Source organism: Diuraphis noxia, unplaced genomic scaffold (assembly GCF_037042655.1).
Source record: "Diuraphis noxia isolate RWA-SAM2 unplaced genomic scaffold, SU_Dnox_SAM2 contig0002, whole genome shotgun sequence".
Taxonomy (NCBI): Eukaryota; Metazoa; Arthropoda; class Insecta; order Hemiptera; family Aphididae; genus Diuraphis; species Diuraphis noxia.
In genome coordinates this window covers 26,340,649-26,364,512 of record NW_028301712.1, presented here as the reverse complement: position 1 = coordinate 26,364,512, position 23,864 = coordinate 26,340,649, and the positions used below count along the sequence as shown (strand labels likewise).

The following is a 23,864-nucleotide window of genomic DNA, read 5'->3' as shown; positions in this document are numbered from 1 at the left end:
CTCATTTATTGACGTCAATTTTTATTAGCAGGCGCATGTCTGTCTTGACAAATCAATGAAAATAACTGCGCAAAATTAATATGCGAATATTAATTTAAACAAAATATTATGTAAGACATATTTCGAGGACTATTTTGGCAATGTGAAAGGGTATAACTAGGAAGTAAAATTTTGAATAAGAAACCTTAGTTAATTATTGTGCAATGCAAAATTGGAAAATATGTCAACATTTTTAAATTCAAAACTATAATAACTTCAGAATTTAAAATTAAAACAATAAACATATTATGTATTATATAGACAAGTTTATATTACAAAATGACAGTATAATTTGTATTTTATTTTACAAAACAAATCTGGCAAATGAGAGCTTAACCAACAAACCTCAGTATTACATTATAATTACATAATAATTAAAAAATTATACATAAAAATTGGGAAAAATGTTGTTTACAATTGAAAAAAACCATGAATGCAACATTTAAGTTTTTGTCTATTTAAGATAGAATTCTAGTATTAACTATTAATAATAAAATAATGTGATGAGTTTTTTAATAGTTTTTTGACACTGTAATTCTAATCCAACTGTTCAAAAATGTAATATACAAAAATAACTAAAATATGTCATATTAAATATTATACAAAGATTGATCTTTAAATTTTTTAACATCACAAAAGTTTTTTAATGTTTTGAATGAAAATGTAAGATTATGGCATAGAAACTAGTTGAGTGGGTGGACATAATGTCTCAAGGTACAATGGTCTTACTGTTTCATACTAACAATGTACATATTTAAAATATAATTGACTAACATTTTATTTTAATTATTTATGAAGTTGTAAAATTGCATCTTCGACATCTACAAGAAACATGTTGAAGTAAAAAAAAAAATAAATAAATAAACTAATATATAGACACCAAATAGTTCCCAAAAAAATTAAAAATGCATATAATATAACCACAACAGGCAAATAAATTCAACAAGGATATCACGGAAAGCATAATTATATTATACAAATTGCAAGACAAACATAAAGTCATGAATACTTTCTTTTCTTTATCCAGTGTACAGGATTACCTGAAGATCAAAACTGGATAGGTACTGACATACAAAATGCCAAACGGCCAGGGTTAAAATTATTTTATACGCCAAAGGCAAAGTCATTTTTAATAACAGTATTGTATAAATTAACACAATAAATAAATCTGAGTATGTAGAGCAAATCGATTATTTTAACTATATATTTTATAATCATATATACACACCCTCAGTTTATATGGATTTAATATAATGCGGATTGATTTTTATCAATTTAAGATACAAATAATAAATTCGTCATTTAAAAAAAACATGGAACAAACAGATTTTAGACCTTGAATTTTGATTGTTTTTGATAAATTAAACGCTTCACATTCTTATATAAAGAGGTAGAGGGTGAAGATAATTGTACATAAAGAACTATTTTCAAATAGTCTACCTGTTTGTATTGTTTGATGAAATGTATACATCCAATGGTATCAGTTATCACGAATATAAACAAATGTTCACTGATTTAAACAAGAATTATGTGAAATCAAAAACATACTCTTGGCTATAATCGATACATTTAATTGGTCCAATTTACAATTATATGTAACTAACACAAATATCAGTCGACGAGAGATTTAATATTGAACGACATTTAATACTGACATATTGGTATTGCATTAATTGTAATAACAACTTTCATATTGATTATTGATTGAAATATATTGTTAATAATTTTCTACAAGGGTTTGATATAATATCTTGTTAAAAGACGAGATAAAATATTAAATTATTATTTCATGGTAAAGAAACTTCAGTTCATTTGTATTAAAGACAACAGAGATATGCTAAGAATAAATGTTGAACTATGCAAAGCAAAAATCTTATTGTAGCATAAAGAAATTTCATTGGATGAATCCTATTCAAATCAAATCCCATAATTATTAGAAATTGAAAACCAATGGAAAATTATTACATCTAAAATTTGCAATTATTTGACAGTGCCAATAGAAAAATTATAATTTAAGAGGGCATTAATAAAAAGATGTAATACATATAATTAAATAATAAAACAGCAAAAAAAAAACTTAAAATATTTAATTATTAATATTAATAATTTCTATTTTATTATAAAAATTAATGAGGGATACAAACATTTACATTTAAATAAAACATATATTATTTGTTTCTATAGTACATATCTATAGAGATGAATCCAAGTCCATAACTATATTAACATACTATATACATATACATATATATTTTTTTTTGTAAAAGTTTAGAACATTATGTAAAATATTTTTATATTTTCCATTTTATTTTTTGGGTTAATTATTAATTTTTCTTTGAACTCTTTTCTAAAATGTTTGTTAAATTTCAATTAATGAATTTTTTTTTTATTTGAATAACATAAAAAATACTTAATTATATCTTAACCAAAAATAACTAAAGATAATAATAAAATAAAAAAAATAAAAAAAAAATAGGCTAGGCTATTTACATAATTTCGATCGCAATAGTTTATTTATGCTGGTGCATGATTGGCATTCTATCCGGTGCTTTGACCCATATTGGGGCTCACGCAGGTGGTATCATTGAACTGGAGACGCTTCCAAAACAAAGAAAAGAAAAGTTCTTACATAAATTCTCGACTTCGATGTATAAATATGTGTAAGGCACGAAAACTATGGGCATTAACATATGTTTAAAAAAGTAAAAATGAATAATACATGTATTGCTAAAATTAAGTTGAAATCATTTTTGTACTTTTTTAAAATTAAAAAGAGTACCAAATTTTAATTAGTTATTAATTGTATCATACATATTTACGTTATGTACATAAAATAAAACCCTTATGCTTATATCAACAAATTCTAAAAAGAAAAACGAAGAAAAGTAGAATATTTAAGAGCTGAGGTTTAATTCAATCATTTTAGTTACTACATACTCCCACCAAAATTACATAAGTGATTAAGTATTAGTATTTATATAATTTATTTACACAAGAGTACTTGAAATTTTTTAGACATAAACATTGTTAATACAAGTATTTTAGTAAGGTGAGACATGCATTAATAATGTATAACACTACAAGTATACAAGCACACCTGAAAGGTTAATTCAAATTGAGTCACAAGAGATAACGCTCTCCTATTGCTTAAACATTTCGAGTAATTATTAAGATATCTTAAATATAGAAACTTATGCAAAAACAAAATAAATAGCTCTAATGCCAAATTCAATTTTGGGTGCAAAATTGTGAAAATAAATGCATCAGACGCCGTTTTCAAAAACTGGCATGGTTGATATTTGTTTTTTTTTTTTTTAGTATATATAAAATGAAAAATGTATGTTTTCATTTAGAAAATGGTAGGTGGAGAAAAATATTATGTTAACTGGTATTATGAGGAAAACATTTTTGGTAATTTGTTAAAATTAAGTTTGATGCCGATTGCGTCTGGTCACAGATACTGACTTGGTTTGCAAAGGCTGAGTAACAGACGGCGAATCAGATGTTGCCATTGCTGAGCTTCGAGTTTGAGTTCTCACTGGTCGCGCTGAACCAGGATCAGCACTGTAACGCAATCTTGTTGGTAATGGTTGAATAACACCACCACCTAATAAAATTAATATTATTTATTATTAATATACCAGCATATTAGTAATTATATAGTCTTACACTAATTCATTTTTTTTTAAATAAATAAGGTAGCTATAATATGTCAATACAGTATTATTAATTTAATATTTGATATATACCCGAACAATTATCCATTGGTACCAGAGGAACTTTGGATAAAAAATTCTTTATTCCACTTTGATCAGCTTGAGCGCGACTATTTAGTGGTACAACATTAGTAGAAGGAGAGCTACTGTCTTGCATTGCACGTCTGCTATCTTGATGCGAGGCATTTTTTTGATCATCTGACCCACTGTATCGAGCACCATTTGCTCCCTAATATATTATTAACAATTCAATCTATTACAACTAAAGTAAAAGTGGTAAGCTCTATATATGTTGGATTCAAATATCTTAAAAGAATGTTGTGCTCTTAAGTTTCGATAACAGCATTACACATTTTACTAACTCTATTATTTTTAAAATGTCAATGAAATGATCAGCTTAAAATTTAAAGACAAAATCAAAACCCCACGTCATTTTATGGTATTTTAATTTTGAAGCAAGCTATGAACATTTTAAAATTAAAATATAAAAATCCTTTTTAGAATGCCTTGGATGTTATTCTTATCTTTCAATCTGATAATAGGTTATTTCACTCTTAAGTAAAACAGATTTTTTTAACATAGAATTTTGTGTTATGAGTAGAAAGAGAAAACAAATGTGGGTATAAAATCCTCTCAAAATTTTTTAAATAAGCACAGTAGCTGAAATGCAGAATGGAAGTTATTCTATTTAAAAACTTAACTCAACAATACATTAAATTTATCATATTTGAAACTAGGTAATTTTATAAATAAATACATATTATAGAATATACCTTCCATACATAACGAATACTCACAAATTTTAACATATTCCAATCGAAAATATAGTCGTACGTAAACCCTTGACGATGGAACAACTGCCTAAATAATTGCCTTAAATAAGTAAAATCTGGTTTTTCGGTAAATCTTAATGCACGGCAATATAACAAATATGTTAAAAATTCATCTAGAATGTTAATACATGATTAATACTGATATAATTACTGGGATTTTGAGTTTATTTTACTTGGATATCCTTTGCATAAATCCTCAAATGAAGTTACTATTTTTTTTTCACTGATACGTTCATATTTTTGTCGTTTAGTAGCTGCTTTCAAACCTTGCCATGGCAAGGAACCACGATTAAAGTACATTAATACATAACCAAGAGACTCTAGATCATCTCTTCGGCTTTGTTCTAAATATTTAAGTACAAATTAATGAAAATATAATTCACCCACCCACATACAATTACCTATTCCTAAATGGGTATTAATGGAAGCATATCGAGCAGTTCCAGTGAGATTTTTATTCTCTCGATACATTATATGTTCATTGGTTCGGCTGTCGCAATATTTCTTTGCAAGACCAAAGTCTATAATATACACCAAATTGCCACGTTTACCTAAGCCCATTAGAAAATTGTCTGGCTTGATATCCCTGTGTATGAAGTTTTTACTATGTATATACTCTATTCTATCCAGCTAGAAAAAAAACAATAAAAACATAATCATTAGACATTGATTATTCTGGAGTGAAGAATGTATTAATTTTATGGTATGTTTTTTTTGTCTTAAGACACATTTCATAGAATAAAAATGCATCTGGTTTGAATGGAGCGTAAAAAGTATAAAAGTAAAAAATAACTTTTCAAAATAATGGAAGTTATGAAATAAAAAAATAATAACATTTTATTGTATACGGGAACTAACCCCCTAGGTGAAAAAAGCGTAGTTTTTAGAAAACACAAAAAGCGTTTGAAAAAAAATTGCATAGGGATATTTTTCATCAATGATTTATAGTCGGTAACACCTAGAAAGATTATTTTATGATGGAGATTTTAAAAATAAACAGTTGAAGTTTTTCTGAATCCAGGGATACCAAAATTATAAAATCATACATTTAGTTTATTATAGATTTATTCCCGTGAATGAGATTTGTTAAAACTTAAATATTGTTCAAATTGATTGGTAACCTTGGTTGCCAAAAAGTTGGATCATATTCACTCAGAATTGTTTATTATAGCATATAATAGTTTATCATTGAGTTTAAATCTAATAAATCCATTACAGTGAACTACTCAATGCAAATACTTGTAAATACAATAACTTAACAGAGACCACTCAGCAGAGCGTTTGCATATTTCAATGTTTGACCAACTTTTAAGAAAGTATTACCAAATAGTATTCAAGATACAAAAGAAAATTTATGATTTGAATTATTTGAAAAAAAGTTTATATGTAGACATTTATTAACATATAAATAAATATTTAGATACCTAAAAAATGATTTTAATGTATAAAAAAAAGTTAAATATCTGATTAGTCATTAATGTTTGATGTTTATCATTAACATATGTGAATAAGTTAATAAAATAACTAACTTATAGAAAAGTAAAAATTGAAGATAATAAAAAATTATGCGATGGTCCATGTATGGCGTAGAGTACTGATGTTTGTCCTTAGTCACTAATAAGTTCTTAGATCAAGCATCAGCAGGTGACACTAGTTCCGGTATGGGTGACCACTCTAGTATTTAGTGATAAATCCTCACCACACATACGCATTTTCTACCCAACCGTATTTTAAATTATAGAAATAAAACTTATAAATTACTAAAACAACCCAGGCTAATGACCTCAAAATGTTATATAAGTTAATGTATTAATATATTAAAAATTAAAAATAACAGATTAATTATTGATATGAAATATTCTTAAATCTTGTTCAAATACTATATTATATATTTTGTTTGAATCACAAATAATTACCAATTGGTCAGCTAATAGTAGCACAGTTTTTATTGAAAATCTTCTGGAACAAAAATTGAAAAGATCTTCTAATGACGGACCTAGTAATTCCATTACCATAACATTGTAATCTCCTTCGGAACCACACCATTTTATTATAGGTATTCCAGCTAAAATAAAAATAGCAATTAAAAATAACAATACAATGATATAGTTGAAAAATTTATGTTGTAACTTACGAGCTCTTGAAAGCATTTTGTAAATTTTGGATTCTATATGCAATTGGGGATGCCGCGTTTTTATACATTCTAATTTAATGGCTACTTCTTCTCCTGTAGAAATATTTGTACCTACAAAAAAAAAAAATAACAAAATAGTTGTGGTAAGTGACAGCAAATAATTTGATTTAAATACTGTTTACATGTAATATACATGTACCTTTTTTGAGTTTATTTAAAATAGACTATTTTTTATTGTTTTTGGTTAATTACTTAGGGGTGAGTAACTAAGGGAAAAATATTTTTTATAGATGGATAGGTCAATAACAGGTATGTAGTAATTCTATACATTGTATTTTTTATGTTTTAAAATAACCTTAAATAGTGCATTTTCAGTTTTTAAATACCTATGTTTAGGCCAATAGCTGAAGGTTCAAATAGGTGTATCGTATAGGTATGCCAATGAAATTATCAAGATATTCTTATTTTAAGCTAACAATAGATATAAGAATGGCAAAAAAAATATAATTTGTTTCAAATATTAAAATGTTAAATTCTAACATAAGTAATTAGATTTTTTATTAAGTTTTTTACATTTTATCACACAACAAATTGAAGAAAAATACACTATTAATATTATACACGTAATATATTAAAACTTGAATTTCTAGATATTTTTTTTTATGAAAAACAACATGCTAGATTGTTTAATTTGTTTATTATTAATTATATTTTAGGTTAGATGGAAATGTTTTATAAAATTATATCTTAAGTAACTGATTAAGTTTTTTATAATTAATTTATCTTCTAAATATGATATTGACGAGCTTAAAACATTTAACATTGAACAATATATTCAATATATTAGTAAATAATTTGTAATTTAAACTGTTTGTTAAGATATAGGTATATAGGATATAGTTTTCTATAAACAATAATACATCACACCAAAAATTATTTAATCAATAAATATAATTTTTTAGAAAATAAATTATTTTTCTAGTCAATTTTAGTTATTTATACATGCATTAACTAATTATTTTGCTCATATTGATCTTAAATCTTGAAATATTTTAAATCAACTTATAACTATTTTTTAATGGGATACTTCTATGCTATTTTATAAAAGGTCTCAACAAATAAACGTAATATCAAATTTGATGATTACTAATTCGGTATGTAGTAAAGGAAAAAAATCTATTCATCAAACTAAAGATTTAAATCAAATTGACTATAAAAGTGTTTTCAAAGACAAAAATGACAAACCATATGGTTGTAAATCATCTGTTGGTACTTATGAGAAATCAGTAATTCGACATGAAAAATAATTTAATTAAGATAAGGATACATACGACAGTAGTAGATTTGAGTATGAAAAATACCTAAAACTGTCGATATCAAACTTATGTATGAACAGGTATTGCCTAACTAGAGTTAATATTTAGAACTGGAAAACTGATAGTGGATGCACCAGGTCAAGTAGTAAGAAAAGTACCACTGAACGTAGACGATTAAAAGAAACAAAAATCGTAGGACATGAAATAAAAGACGTAGACCACAGGATGACCACCGACCTGGCTGCACTTGAGTCTAGTGAGACTTTGTCAGCAGACTGACAATCGTAGGGAGAGTTGGACTGCTGCGAAGGGACTCACCGAGGTAGATATCGCCAAACGAACCGCTACCGATTTTCCGTCCTAGCCGGTATTTATTGCCAACCCTCAGTTCCATCGCTTGTCGATCATCTAATACACCCAAAGCGTGGTGCTGAGCAACTTTGGTAGTGGTGATGGTGGTGGTGACGGTGGAAGCGACAGCAGCAGCAGTGGCCGAGTGGCGGCGGTGGCAGACGGATCACGGGCGCGCAGCGGTGGTGTCAACAGGACACGGGCGACGACGACGACGCGACGGGGAAACGTGTGGCGGCTGTGGTCATTGTCCAGTCGTCCATCCAGCGCGGCGCATAGCGGCCATGTTGATTGTGTGTTGATTATAATTTGTCGACTCGTCTCCTCGCCGTGTGCGTGTGAGGTATTCGTAATTCGTATGTGTGTTATGTGTGTGTGTGCGTGTCCGTCCGTAGGTACGTGTGTGTGTGTGAGTGTATGTGTGTTGTAGTTGGTGTGCGCGTGTAGAGTGTATAATGTATATAGTATAGTAGTTATAGTGTCACAAAAGAGCTGCGGAGGAGTAGGAGGAGCCCGACCGCTGCCTCTGGCGGCCTTCTATCGCTCGCTCTCTCTCTCACGGCGGCAGTGGTTTCTCTCTCGCTCGGGCCTCCGTCGTCTCGCTCCCAATGCCTTCTCACTAATTCTCAGTCGTCTTTCCACCAAGCTCGTTATCACCGTTCCGCGACGATGGACGGGACGTGCACCGACGGGTGGTCGGACAGGCTGCCGCAACTGTGCGCGCACGCCGATCAGCTGTTTTTCCTTCTCGCCCGCCGTCCGGAGCCACTGACTGCCGTCCGCCACTTCGGTTTATAATAATAAATAATAATTTTATTAATAAAAAATATTATATCACAATAACGTTTCTCAGTTCTCTTTCTCTTTTCACTTCAGCGCTCGATTATCGTACCCGGCCTGAAGATTTTATATGGAATTATATTATTTTCGTCGTTTTTTTCAGCGATCGGTTCGTCTTCGGGCCGAGGGAAATTGTCATTATTCGTCGCGTTTTCTCCATCAATATTGCGCACGTCTGCTCACTGCCCACCCAGGCCATACCGCGGGTATGGTGGGTTCCCGACAGAGATAACCGCTGTGATAACGCGCCGTCCTCTACGCGAACGCCATTTTTTTTCACGCATGATGTTTGAAATAAAATCCGTCGAAATTTAGACGGCTGGCCGATGATTACGCGCAATATTATGTAATAATGTAATATAGCAATAATTATTTTTTACGCACCGACGAACAGTGGTGTTATGCGACGTTTCCCTTTCCTCTCGATCCACGACAATAAATTAGTTACTGATTTTGTTATAATGTTATCATCGTTTCTCTCCCTGCGGACCATAGGCGCTAATAGAAGGGGGCTTGGGGGGTATTAGCACCCCCCAAATAATGATCGTGCTTATGTATCAAAAACTTCTTCTTTCAAAAAAAAAAACTAAAATGACAAAATGCAAGCACACCCTTAGTTTTTTTTATTGAAATAAAGCGCCTATGCTGCGGACCAGACGAGTTACTCGTCATCACAACTGCTATTATGCATAGAATAAAAATTAATTAATTTACCAATACATATAGGAGGAACATATTTATACTTACGTTTATAAAATTGGTTACGGAAAAAAATTACTTGTCTCACAAAGTATATATTATTCTGACTCCGACATATCAAACCTATAGGTCTAACTGTCGACTGATTATAAATTGTGTATTTATAATTATGGCCGCAACAAGTATATAGGGCTAGCGGTTGTTCTTGTTCAAGACCTTAAAATATTTTGTCAGCCCCCCGTGACCCCGAATTTACTCGATTATAATTATGTACTTATACTAGTGATGTAATGTGGCAAATACGTATGACATATACGAATAAATTGTCAAGCTTTTCACTGTTAAAAAATGAAAAATGATTAACAATTTTGTTCAAATAAAAAGATATAAGTAGGTTTATTAATGATAAATTTGTAACCGAAGACAAGTAAATTTGCTTTAATATAGATCAGGGGTAGCGGGGTCTCCACGCTTTTAACTCAAGGGTCACGCATAAAATACCAAAAGCTCTAAGCGATGGCCCTAAAAAGTATGTAAGTAAGTAGTATATATTATATATTGTATTAATAAGTAAGTTTTAATTTTATAGAAATATATAAATTGATAAATATTTTTAAAAATAATTCCATATAATATATTTCCATATACTTTGTAATATAATTATGATGTAGGTGATATTAATTTATTATAACAATATGATACCTAAGTACCTACAATAATCTTGTTCTATATATTTAATTAACCCGTGCGCGCAATAACGATTGTGGATGTTACACATATTTTTAGATTACCTACCTGTTTTCTGTCTTTTGGAGGTGGGCGAATGATAACTTTCTTCGCGGGCTGTAGTTTGGAAACCATTGATATAGATCTTTACTTATTATTAATATCTTATTTAAGTACCTATAATATATAGGTCCTATATAATTAAATATTAATTATTATAACATTGGTGTCGTTAAAAATATTGTGAATTAAGTAATTTGTATTTGTAATTTTTAATTTTTAACACCCACACAATTGAATGTGTAGTATTACCAATGCATATCTAGATATTTATATACGTTATATATCCAGTGTGATGTGTAAAGAAAATCGCTACTGCTGCTGCTATAATAGCGTGTATATATAATATATCATATATGTATACTTATATCACGATTCGATACTACAATACAACGTGGTGTACCACGTGACCTGATTTTAATTTAAAAGTTAAGATTATCAAAATGCTTTTTAGAAGAGTATATACGTCTACCCATCTCAGTGGTGGCCGGTTTATGTACAAGTGGGGGTGGCTATCCTTGTAATGACACCAGTCTCCAGGACCTAGAAAGCTAGACTAGTTTATAATTTATATTCACATAATAGCCACATACAACCTGTGTTTAAAATGTGTAAGTTAAGTGTGAAAAGTGTGAAAACAATGGTGGGTTGGTAGTAGATGCTTATTAAGGGTACCTATAGTTGCTTCACAGGAAAACAAAGTTCTCGCCGCCACTGACCTATACCTGTATATGGCTGTTTATTATTTTATACCCATAATGTAAGACAGGAATTCGATCGGTTGCTATTATTTACGCCCAATATAGTGTAGATACCTGTCCTAAGGTACCTATATAGCCTATAGGTAAGAATAAGTAAAGAATTACCAAAGATGTATGTTATTTACCTACCTACATAGAAAATTCTTGTGAGATGTAACAGTATATAGTTCATTTTCTTTACTTTATACTTTTATAGAATATAGAGTATTGTACAGGTTGTCCCGCGAGAGCTTACCTATTACGATATCTCGCAAAATAACGGAAATATCAAAATTATAGACTTACAGGGATAACTACAAATTTTTACTGAATGTTTATATAGGCATTTTCTATATTTTATAAAATTTTCAAAATATTTTGATTAGTTTTGAGCTGTTTACTGACATTTTAATTTTTCATCTTTTTTATTTTTTTTTCTATTATTGTAAATAAAATTTTATTGGTTGGGTCCAAAAACTTCAAAATTTAATATAAAGCTTCCAGCATATTGTTTCAATAGCAGTTGAAAAATATTAAAAATACATAGTCACGATTTCTTTTATAAGCATTTAAAGTTCAAATTTTGAATAAATACATAAAAACTACAGCAATGTTCAAATTATCTTAGATAGAAATTCATAAAAATATTTCTTTTTGAATCTAAGATTTGAAAATTTAATTCAAGATTCCTTATAAGTTTGTCTACCTTAATCAAAAAAAAAAAAAAAATGTCAAATAATTATAATCTATAATATATCCTAAACAGATAAACCGTCTCCGCTCAAATTCGTTTTTCGTATACAATGATTTAATATCATTGGATTCAAATTTAATTCCATTCATTACAGTAACCCACTTGTAATCTTGTATTGTACAGCAGACCTATATCCACTTTCCCGCTTTTTAAATTTATTTTAAAGTTTTGGTAAAAAAGTTAAAAAATATATTGTTTGATTTAATTATTTCTAAAAAAATTGACGATAGCCATTTTGTAGAGTTACTTTTTCTAGAAATATTGACGTTTCAAAATTTTATTTTCATTTATTTCCTGATTTATAATATTTTTTTCTAGTTTTGAAGAAATAAAATATGATTTAAATTAGGCACACTGAAAGTGTTCAGCCGAGTGTAAGAGTACGCGTGCTGCGTGGCGGGTCACATGTTTGATAACATTACGGTGGTTAATAATTTGCAATTTTTCTCAAAACTAAAAAAATTAAAGATTAGGGAATTAATGAAAATTTTGAAACGTTAATATTTTCAAATCCTACAAAATGGCTACAGTCATTTTTTTGGAAATAATTAATAGGTTCGCTGTTACTTGACTTTTGAATATTATTCAAATACCTACCTCAGAGAATCACTTTTAAATTCCAATTTTTTTTATGATATTATTATTATATTTATAAAAATATAAATGTTTATTTATTATTGCCCAAACATATGACTGATCATAATAGGTCAATCACATTTCTAGTTTAATTTAATACTATTGAAAATGGTACTGTATGAGCAGTAATGACCGATTTTGTTGGTTTTCTAAATTACTGCTATAACAGTAGACAGTAGTGAAACATTACATAAGAATTGCAAAAAAATGAAATTACTTCCATAGCAGTAACTAACCACGATCGTTTTAAAAAAAATAATGTATTTTTAGCTTTTTTACCAGAACATTAAAATATCAAATAATTTATTGTAGATCTTATCTCTATGATTCTTATTACAAAACCAGAATTTTGGTATCTCCATTATTTTGGGAGATATCGTAATGGGTAAATCCTCGTGGCTCGCGGGACACCTGCAGTATACACATAATACATTTATAATGTATAAGCGAAATACTGTAATAGTACCTATAATATGCGGTTATATAAATTATACATTTTTTCTCTAACACTTCATGGAAACCCTACAAGACGCCTCAAAAGGAATTGGTGTCGCGACTAAAAACAATTTAATAATATTAAGAGGTAGGTATTAAAATGTGTGATTTCCTCTTCATGTGCATATACATTGTCAACTCTCTGTAAATTATTAATATTACTTATTGTACATACTGTCTGGATTGTAGTTTTACAAATAAGGCCAATTATTAAAAAAAAAAAAATTATACATAAAATAAAAAAAAACAATAAATCGCCGTGTTTTGTTATTATTTTCTTTACCTATTAATTATTTCTTTAATTAATTAAATATAATGGAACAACTGCAGTTTAAGATACACACAATTTTATAGATCCTGTGAGGCTGTGACTGTAACATGGTTCAGTGTACCATTTTAATGGGTGGAATACATTGACAGACAATAACCCATCTATCGCCTTAGCCTAGCACTTATAGATCTAATATTTTAAGGATTTACAACAATGCCTGAATAATAATCCTTACATCTTACATGGGCGCTTGATGGCAGAAAACAGAATTAATTATGCGTGAGAAGTCAGAACCCATTCAATATAATGAACGGTATTCCATTTGACTAGATTTGAAACATATAAAAGTATTTTCCTCCTTCCAAGAAGTGTTAAAATATTAAATTTTTTTTATATAATGTATTTTGTTATAGTTTACATTGTATCTACTATTTATACCTAGAGCTTATATTCATTTTTAGTAATAACGATCGGTACTTTTTCATTTATTTGTAGATTTTTTTTTATAAATCACTTTAGATAGGAAATATAGTTCCATACGCAAGGTATCTATTCTACTGAACTACAATATCTATACTGTAATAGTTCAATTCTATTTTAATTATATCATATAGCCATATAGGACATAGATATTGATATTCAATTAGATAACTAATATTATATTGTTATGTACAATTATCAACTTGTTTCAAAATAAGTATTATGTATTAAATTTATGAGTATTTTACTGCCACCTCAATTAATACATTTATGTAAAAAAAAAGCTAAAAAAGTAATAACTGTTTGTTATATAAGTACATTATAGAGTGGCATGAATCGGCAGCAAATCTAGTTAATTTTCATCCTATAATAATCGGATTTGGATGATAATATATAGGTAATGGTACCAATTGTTCCATAGCATTAGCATTGATAATAGAATATTCTATAATCAATGGTATTAGGTAAGCATGAAAATTTCAATTTAAAAAGAAATCAACAAAAATGTTTTTTGTCATTTTTTTACTAAGGCTAAGTACTAAGATTTTTAGAATGAAAACTAATTTCAGGCTTTTTTTCGCGTTAATTCTAATATAATAAGAAAAACGATTTTTAAAAATTCGTATTAAATAAAAAGAAACTATTGCACTAATATTTCAGATTCAGTTGTTAAGAATACGGTTTAAAATAAAAATTTAAAATTATTTTCAAGTGTAAAATAGTTATATACCTGTAATGTATATTATAAATTTAAATATATATATATTTTGTATAAATTATAATTTATAAGTTATGATTTTTATTTTTCAATATATTCATTACAATATATACCTATACGGGCTACGAGGGTATACCTAGCTAGGGCTTTAAATGTTGACATAATAAATAATGTCAATAAATGAACAACAACATTTATAATATTATTATTTATAGAGAATATAAATCAAACAAACAACAGGGGAAGTCGCTCTACTCGTCTGCTGTATACGCCTGTATAGTACCTATATAGGTTTTGAGTGTACCTCGTCATAAAGTACACATACATATAGGTAGCTCCGTGTAGAATTCTCCAAATCTGAAATGAATATTGTGTTAAATTTGATTTCAATACAATAAATCATTGTACATTACAAGAAAATGATTTTGAGCGGTCTGTTAGAATATATTTTTATTTTATTTACTTAAATTTCAAATCGCAAAAGTATATTTCACATTTATTATGATCCTAATATTATGAACCTAATTTATTTTTCTATTAAAGTACACATAATATGTAAACGGTAGGTTGAACTAATTTTTTCCAAATAGTAAGTAAGTATCTATAAAGAATATATAAACATAATATTATTTAACAATTTATCGTTAAATTCTTAGCCGTATACTTATAGGCAATATTATATTAGTTGTATTATTAACTTGATAAAATGTATAATAAAAGGGAAACAAGAGCGTAAGATGCTTAATCAAATTTCACTAAAAAATCATTTAGTCATAAATTCGTAGAATTTCTGGGACCATAATTTTTTAACTCTATGCCGCTTTGTATACAATTGTGTTCAATAACTCCTGGAATTTCGGAAACAATAATATAAATAAAAAATCGTTAACTGGTCATTCACAGCGTTAGAATAGTTCATTTTTCTGCATATTATGTATATTGTGTATGTATATTAAATGACTAAATTTAAAACTCAATGTACCTATATGGTATAAAGATTTGTAAAAACTTTTCCTGATTGTTTATTTATATTTATATATTTATATAATATTTATATATTATAATTTAATTGTATAATAATTTTAAGTTTCTATCCGCACCACAAGCAAGAACAATAATCTAAGGAGGTGGATATTATTGTAAATTATTTATTTGTCTGATATTTGATTTTAATAACATATATATTAGTCAAATGTCAATAACTTTACCGGCGTACCCGTGCCGTAAAACGTTAGGTTTAAATAAGTTCTTGGCATAAATATAGAAACAATTTTAACATTCCATATTGGCATAGGTATTATGTATAATAAATAATAGTATAGGCTCCCATGTTGTGGTGAAGTTTCGAATAGATAATCAAGTCCTTAAATATTAATTTGAATTAAATTGAAATTATTTATTTTGTACTTAATTTCGTACTGAAATCCCATAACCTAAATTTACACAATGACATATTTCACACTTAAAAACCTATATCCAACCATAGTAACATACAAATAAACTTCAATGATTTCATAAAAACTATCTAATGAAAAAAAACCTCTTATTTCTCAAATGTCTTCTTTAACTTTGTAAAAAAAATGGTGTTACTTTACTATATAATGCGTAAATATTCCAGTTTTTTTTCAAAATTAAGTATGGAGGATTTATTAATAATAAATATCAAAAATTGCTTACCCAAGTACCAACTGAATCCAACTGCCAAGCAACTACCCCCGAAGTCAAAAGCTTAACTGCAGGGAATCCAGTGGTCCACCGAAATTACTTTAAATTACAGCCTTGATCGACGTAGAATCATATAGCATAGATTCTGTATGGTAAAAGATCAAAGCATATAGTTTCTAATGTAATAGGTGTCATAAAAGAAACCACATCATTACATAAAACTATTATATACATTCAATTTTCAATTTATTTTTATTTTTATTATAAGCTATATTACTATAAACTATGACAACTTGACATTTATAATAAAATAATATACAAGATATAATTACCAATACTGGCAATACATCAATTCTTAACTATAATAATATAAAGCCAGATTCCAAAATAAAGGTGATTATTTATTTTATAGCTGTAGCTGATTTGTTATTTAAAATAGAGTGGAGATTGAAATGAATATTAGCATTCGTCGTTTGAACTGTAGAGAAGGTGGTATTTAGGTATACATTTAATTAATCCGCTCAAAATTCAAAAAAGTATAGAAGTATTACTATTTAGTATTTACTATGGATACAACATTAGTTGATTTTTATTTCAAAATAATTTTTGATGTTAATAAATATTTATAGAAGCGGGCATTTTTGGAAATTCAAAGATTCTGCAGCTCTATTATGCATTAAATATTTCATATTTATTTTATAGTCGTATGTTTTAAATTGTGTACCAATTGTCAAGTGACATTATGCTTGATACAAATAAGTACCTATAGGTAGAGAGGCAGGCAAAAATAAAATTAATAATTTTATATACCTTGTGAGTTAAGAGTATAATACTATAATGACTAATACACAGCTGCTATTTTTTGTTTTGCAGTCAAAGTCATGATTGAATATATTAATATGTCGCTACCTATGTGATTTATTTAATCTGTAAGATCTATATCTATATAGAATGTTAATACCTATATTTAAGTAGTTAATTTTTTTTAGGTAGATATCTACCTAATTTGCACGTTTGCTGACCAAATTTATAATTATGATTAGACTGATTAGTGGATACTTACTGATATTACATATTATAAACCGTATTAAATATATTATTCTTTTTTAATAGTTTTTTATTAGTTTATTATGTGAGGTATAGGTACCTACTGCATGTTCAATCAATCGAAACATTACATCATTTATTGATTATTCGGTATAATATTGTCGGTACTCGGTGTGATTTTCGCATAAGCCAGTGCTTCTTAACTTGAGGGTCATGGCTATATTATGACTGAGGGGCCTTAAAATATTTTCGGTTGTTTAGTTATATTATAACCAATCATATGATTAATCATTGTCGATTAAGTCTAATTGTAAATTACTATTATTAAATAATAATAAAATTGTTAGGGGGGGCCTTGACGGTTTTACATTAGATATAGTGGGGGCCTTATAACAAAAAAGGTTGAGAAGCACTGGCATAAGCCATAATACGGGGTATAACATTTAGACGTCAGTAGAATTGCGAGTCTGGTGGCGACTGGTGCAGTACACATATTTAACTAGCTTGACAAAACAATAAGCACTAATCATCCCATCTTTCGTTATGTGCGTTATGGTATAGGTAAAATAATTGGAAAAAGATACACTATGTATAAATTATGTAAGAACATATACCTAATGTACCCAGCCACTCGTATATTATTCTATTATATAATATTATGATTATGATTGAGTAAAATTGTGTTTAGTTTTAAATTTAAATATTTATATTTTATAACACGTACAAACCTATCATTGCGGGCTGTGCCTGTAATAAACATAATAATATAGATACAAGGTTTTGTCTATCTTGTCTATCGTACATTGTGTTATGTGCTGTAATGGATGCGTCAGTCAATACAAAACCTAAACTTCTTGTACTAAAATAATAAATAATTTTGTAATTTTTCATTTGATCAACTATTTGCATCAAAATTGAATATTTTCATATTTTAGTTTAATATTAAAGAGTGGGATTGAAATATTTACCCCTCCCCCGCTAAAAAAATGTTAGTGTATATAGTATTATATTATGACTTATTAGCACTTCTTAAGTAGAACTATCGTGGTACATATTAAGTAGGCGCATATATAAATGCATCATAAATCTTAAAAAGGGTTTTAACTTTGAAACATTGATTATAGAATCAATGCTTTGAAAGTAAGTCCAACCGATAAATTCTGATTACATCATTCCACTAAGGCTCTAAAGACCATGAAATACATAGGTTTCTGAAATAATTTCTAAAAACCGCTGGGCAGCTAAACTGCATTGTTATGCAGAAGATATTTCAATACATTTTTGCAATAGTGATTAGTTTTATTTATTAATATTATCATATTTGTATTATGGTAGTATAGTATGATAATGATAATATGTACATGTACGTACAGCTCGTATAGCCGCATAGGGGAGTTGGATTTTTATATATTATTTCTATTAAATATACAATAGTTTACCTATAATAAGTACTTAAATATGGTTTGCCAGTTTTAAAAAAATTTCATGGGATGGGTGATATACAAAACCTTTCTCCACATTAATTACGCCACTGATGTTATAACATTTTAAATGCTGCATTCGCCTATTCCAGAATATTTTCTTACTTTCTTAAAAGGATATTTTGTACATTTTTTTATCTATAGAGACATTAAATAGACTGAACGTGACTTTTGGGCAAAGTTTACCACTCGAAAGTCTATCTGTATGCTCTTTAAAAAAAAAAAAAAAATTAAAAATTAAAATAAACATCAATGTTTAACCAATGGATTTGATCATCTTCACTCAGAATTTAAAAATAAATAAAGCGATTTATAAGAGAACGTTATACGGTATAACTTAATACCTGCAGTTTTGTCTCCATCTTAAAATGCATAACATGACAAATTTCACGCCCAGAAGATCACGTTTAGCTCCGTTAGTTTAAAAATTGGATGAATTGATCTCTTTTAAAAGATAAAATTATTATTTGGACAACCTCATGAGATTTTCATTATATTTTAATTTTGAAGCGAGTTATAAAAATTTCAAAATTTTAAATTGTTTGTGTATTTTAAAATACTTATTACTCGTTTCAAAATTAAAATATAGGTAATAAAAATTCAATAAGGTCGTCTAAATAATATTCTTATCTTTAAATTTCATAAGAGGTCAATTAATGTCTCTATTGTTTAAACTAACGGTCAACGGAGCTAAACGAGATCAGCTGTTGAGTGTAAAATTTGCTATATACTATATATACTATATTATATAATATTACACAATTTTAAGACGGTGACAATACATGCAGGTTTAACGTCTTCTCAAGAGTGGCTTTGTAAAAGACATTTATAAATTATAATAAACTAAATTAACTTATTTTAAATTTACTTCCCTTAGTAGACATGGTCGGTTTTCTATTCTACTACATGCAGTATATAATTTATTTAAATAATTTTATTTTGATATATTAAAAATGTAATAGTAATTTTTTGATTATCAATTAAACCTCTCTTCAATACTTTTATTGTAAAAATAATTAATAGGTACCCTATATTTTGTCGTTCTTCAGAGTAGTGTACAGAGTGTCCCGTGAGGATATACCCATTAGCCGTAGAGGGGGACTCGCCGCCCGAATAAAAACCAGTTTTTTGGCATTTTATTTATAAACTAAAAAAATATATTATCATATTGTGGTTAATGAAAGTAAAATGTTGAAAGATCAACATTTTCAGCCCTTGTCTATGTGAGTCTAATAAAAAAACGGATTTATGATATACCTATAGCACCTACCTATTTATCATCTCTGGAGTAATCGCAATGGGTAAATTCTCGCGGGACACCTGTATTCTGAAATCAAGAAATGATGTATACATCACTGCACAGAACAATTATTTCAACTGTAGTTGAAAAAGTGTTATCTTTTTGAAATGATAATATTTTTTTGGTAATTATTTAATTTTCCAAAACGAGCTTCGCATCTACGGTGCCCTGAATTTTTATTGAGCCTTGTGCAGGTGCTCTGATTGCACTTAACACTGCCCTTGCATTTGCAGCGAATGAGTGAGACCACCATATTTTTCTGCATCTCTGCTTGTATAGTTGTGTGAACGATTTAAATATAGTAAAATAAATATATACAGCACTGGAACACAAAAATAGTAAGTTATCACCGTTGTGTGTAGCCAATTATTGCAAGACGAAATGTTGTAAAAAATGCAAAAATGCAGGGCCGGCTCTAGCTTTTCCAGCTCTCAGTGCAAGTATTATTTCGGCGCCTTTCACCCTGTTTTTAAACATATAAATAGGCAACCGCACGCCCCCTTGATTTTGGCGCCCCTGTGCCGTCGCACACTTCGATCGTATCTAAAGCCGGCCCTGCACAAATGTTATAATTAGACGAAATATTTACTGCTATCTATGGGAATATATATGAACTTATGCAAAGCAATTATTCTGCACAGATATTATAATTATTAATTATATAGAAAATAATATCTGTGTTATTCTGTGAATTTATTTCAACTACGGACTGAAATTGATAGCAGATGTTGTACAGCTGTTTTTCTTATGAAAAGGACAAAGTGATAAGACAAATCCGCGATATGAGTAATTTACGATGTTATCAAATAATATAATATCTATTATTCTTCTTGTTTTTGGACTTAAAGTGGTGAGTAGGTATTACTAGAATTTTTAAACCTTAGTCAAGTGACATTAATCATTTTCTACAATACAGCCAAAGTTATGTTGTCAAAACAGTTATGGAGGTCGTTCGCGGCAAGGAACAAAATCGTTAACGGTTTATTAAAACACAAGTAATGTTGTTACGTTTTTCTAATAAATCAACTTTATGAGCTGTCAATAATTTTAACTCTGGTTTTTAGCGAAAAGAAAACTCAATCATCGTCGATAGTTACTCGAAATGCATCAAATAAAAATTCTAATTTTGATGCAGAGTTAGATAAGCCCGTGAAATATACAACAAGTCCAGCGCACAATTGGAAGGCGCAATATTCTCGTATAGGAAGCAAAGCTGAATTCGGTCCATGGTATGAAGCCCACGTTGTCAGTGCTAGCTTAATTATATTTATGGTATATTTTTTTATAATACGCGAAGAAAACGATCTCGATTTATTGCTAGATAAACCGTTATCAGAGACATTAAAAGGGGAATAATAATTTTGTTATTTTAGAACTTCATTAGGTACCTATGAATATATTTTAAATATACCAATAAGCAATCATATGTACATTTGTTTTGATTTTCAGTAGTACATTTATAAATGTGATAGGTTCATACTAAATACAAATTATGTGATTATAAATAATATTATGTATAATTTGTATCTGTAAGCTTAAAATATCAATTGATGAATGGATCTATCTGGAATAAAATATTATGATACTTAATTACTTTGTATTTTTAATTAAACATGATTTAACAAAGAACTAATAAGATTATAAATAAGAATATTTGAAATGTTTTAAACATTTAAATTTTAAGTATTAAGATCCTACAGAGTGCACACTAAATAGTTAGCCAGTCATGGAAGGCCGTTGACAACTATGTGAATTTTTTTTGTAGGTGTACTCAATTTGATGAACATTTGATATTTGATGTTATTGTATTGATCTGTATAATAATAATAAAACTGTTATATGTATGTTCTACATACTAAATTAACAATTAACATTTTATTTCTAACTATAAATTATAATTCATCTTATAGATTATATTATACTTGGTATGGAAGTGTGACTAATGACTACTAGTTACTATTGTAATATTATTAATCAAAATATTGTATATTTTTCATATTATATTTAGATAGTAATTTTTATTGAGTGACAATTGCAAAGATTATTTTACGTGTTTAATTTATGCATTTGGTGTGAGCTTGAGTATTTAAAAAAAATGTTAACTTATTTACAGTTGCTGCTCCTGAATGATGTTGGGTATTTGAAATCGTTAGAACTGAACTAAAGTTTAAACATGAATATAAACAGTGGCAGCATTAAATTGTGGAGGCTTTGGGCATAATGTATATTTTGCAGCAGTGGCCAAAGGGTTTTCAAACATGAAGCAATTGCTTCAAATAATCTTATGTTTCGTCGCCCCTGAATACTTCTAATATTATTTATAACTATCCTGCTGATAGTTTTTGTGCATACGCTTATGGTTAAAACCTTTTATTAATTACTTAAATATTACTTTTGTTTTTTTATCACCAAAGTTAGTATATAAACATTAAGTATACAATTTACAAATTAATGATTATTGTACATTCTCATGAAAAAAAAAACTTATAGTTTGAATATTTATCATAAAGATTTTATCTTTAATGGTACACTATTGATCTGAACTTCTGATATCCAAACTTAAATTATCATCTATAAATCTAAATATAACATTATGAATAAATAGGACAATCGAACAAGTTTTATATTATTAGAATAAAATATTAGATTGTATACAACTACATAATAACAAAACAATTAATAAATCACTGAAGCCTGAAGCATTGGATAAATAATATATTCATCAGTCTTCACAAAATACTCAAGAATACTCAAAATACCCCCCTGAAATTTTTTAATTTTACAAAAAAATCTTATTTACCACCATTTCAATACACAGAGTCAATAAATTGTTGATAATTTTTAATAGATATAAATTAAAATGTTAATTTGTTATTAGTTATAATTAGTTATAAATTATTATACAAAAACTGTTAAGCAAATTATTTAAATAATTGTGTATTAGTATTTAAATTATTTACTCATTTAAAACCCTAACCGAACTAAAATCCTGCATATACTACTGTTTGCAATAATAACTTATACTGTTAAAGTATTTGACTATCGAATTATAATACTAGATGGGTAATACATTTAGTAATTATATATTCAGCCTTGTCAACTCGAGTTATTTTAGTTCTTTCTAACTTTATTTATTTTAGTATTTTATACATTAGTGCTTTTTAAGTTTTAATTTATTATAAATATTTTATGTATCAGATGGTAACATGGTGTTGGATGGTATATATAATATTGTAAATAACAATTACATTTACAAGAAATAATAAACTGATTTGTTAATACCTATTGTCCTAAATAATCCAATTAAAAAAAAATATAAATGTTTCTAAAAATAAATAAATAAAATCCTTATTATTGTGAACAGCAGGTCTATCCATGGTAACATTTATTAAGTGATAATAATAACAATAATGTATTGAATTTATATTTAATTAATGAAAATAGTAATGAGGTTATAAAGTTTGTTTTCAGAGGGAAAACATGGATTTCCATAAAACAATGATTTAGGTACCATGTAGTCCATGATTTTATTTATGATCATGATGTATTATAAGTACTGATTA

At 28.1% G+C, this 23,864-nt stretch overlaps 2 protein-coding genes across 4 annotated transcripts; one reads left to right on the top strand and one right to left on the bottom strand.

Annotated features, from left to right (window-relative positions):
- Window positions 1-995: 995 nt before the first annotated feature.
- On the bottom strand, window positions 996-8,927 carry LOC107165530 (casein kinase I-like). 3 transcript variants are annotated; one of them, XM_089218442.1, is made up of 9 exons: window positions 8,357-8,927; window positions 6,723-6,833; window positions 6,505-6,653; window positions 4,990-5,218; window positions 4,762-4,932; window positions 4,553-4,701; window positions 3,789-3,984; window positions 3,505-3,646; window positions 996-2,713 (listed from the first exon to the last, which is right to left on the bottom strand). In XM_089218442.1, the coding sequence occupies exons 1-9, from the start codon at window positions 8,430-8,432 to the stop codon at window positions 2,665-2,667; spliced, it is 1,272 nt and encodes a 423-aa protein (XP_089074568.1). In that variant the 5' UTR covers window positions 8,433-8,927; the 3' UTR covers window positions 996-2,664. The 3 variants fall into 3 exon arrangements, with proteins under 3 accessions (XP_089074568.1, XP_089074570.1, XP_089074569.1); XM_089218444.1 differs by having other exon boundaries at window positions 996-2,637; window positions 8,357-8,920; XM_089218443.1 differs by having other exon boundaries at window positions 1,590-3,646; window positions 8,357-8,924.
- Window positions 8,928-21,116: 12,189 nt separating this feature from the next.
- On the top strand, window positions 21,117-21,891 carry LOC107165529 (uncharacterized). The gene is made up of 2 exons (XM_015513808.2): window positions 21,117-21,296; window positions 21,366-21,891. Exons 1-2 carry the CDS (start codon window positions 21,226-21,228, stop codon window positions 21,655-21,657), a joined length of 363 nt encoding a protein of 120 aa, XP_015369294.1. The 5' UTR covers window positions 21,117-21,225; the 3' UTR covers window positions 21,658-21,891.
- Window positions 21,892-23,864: the final 1,973 nt, after the last annotated feature.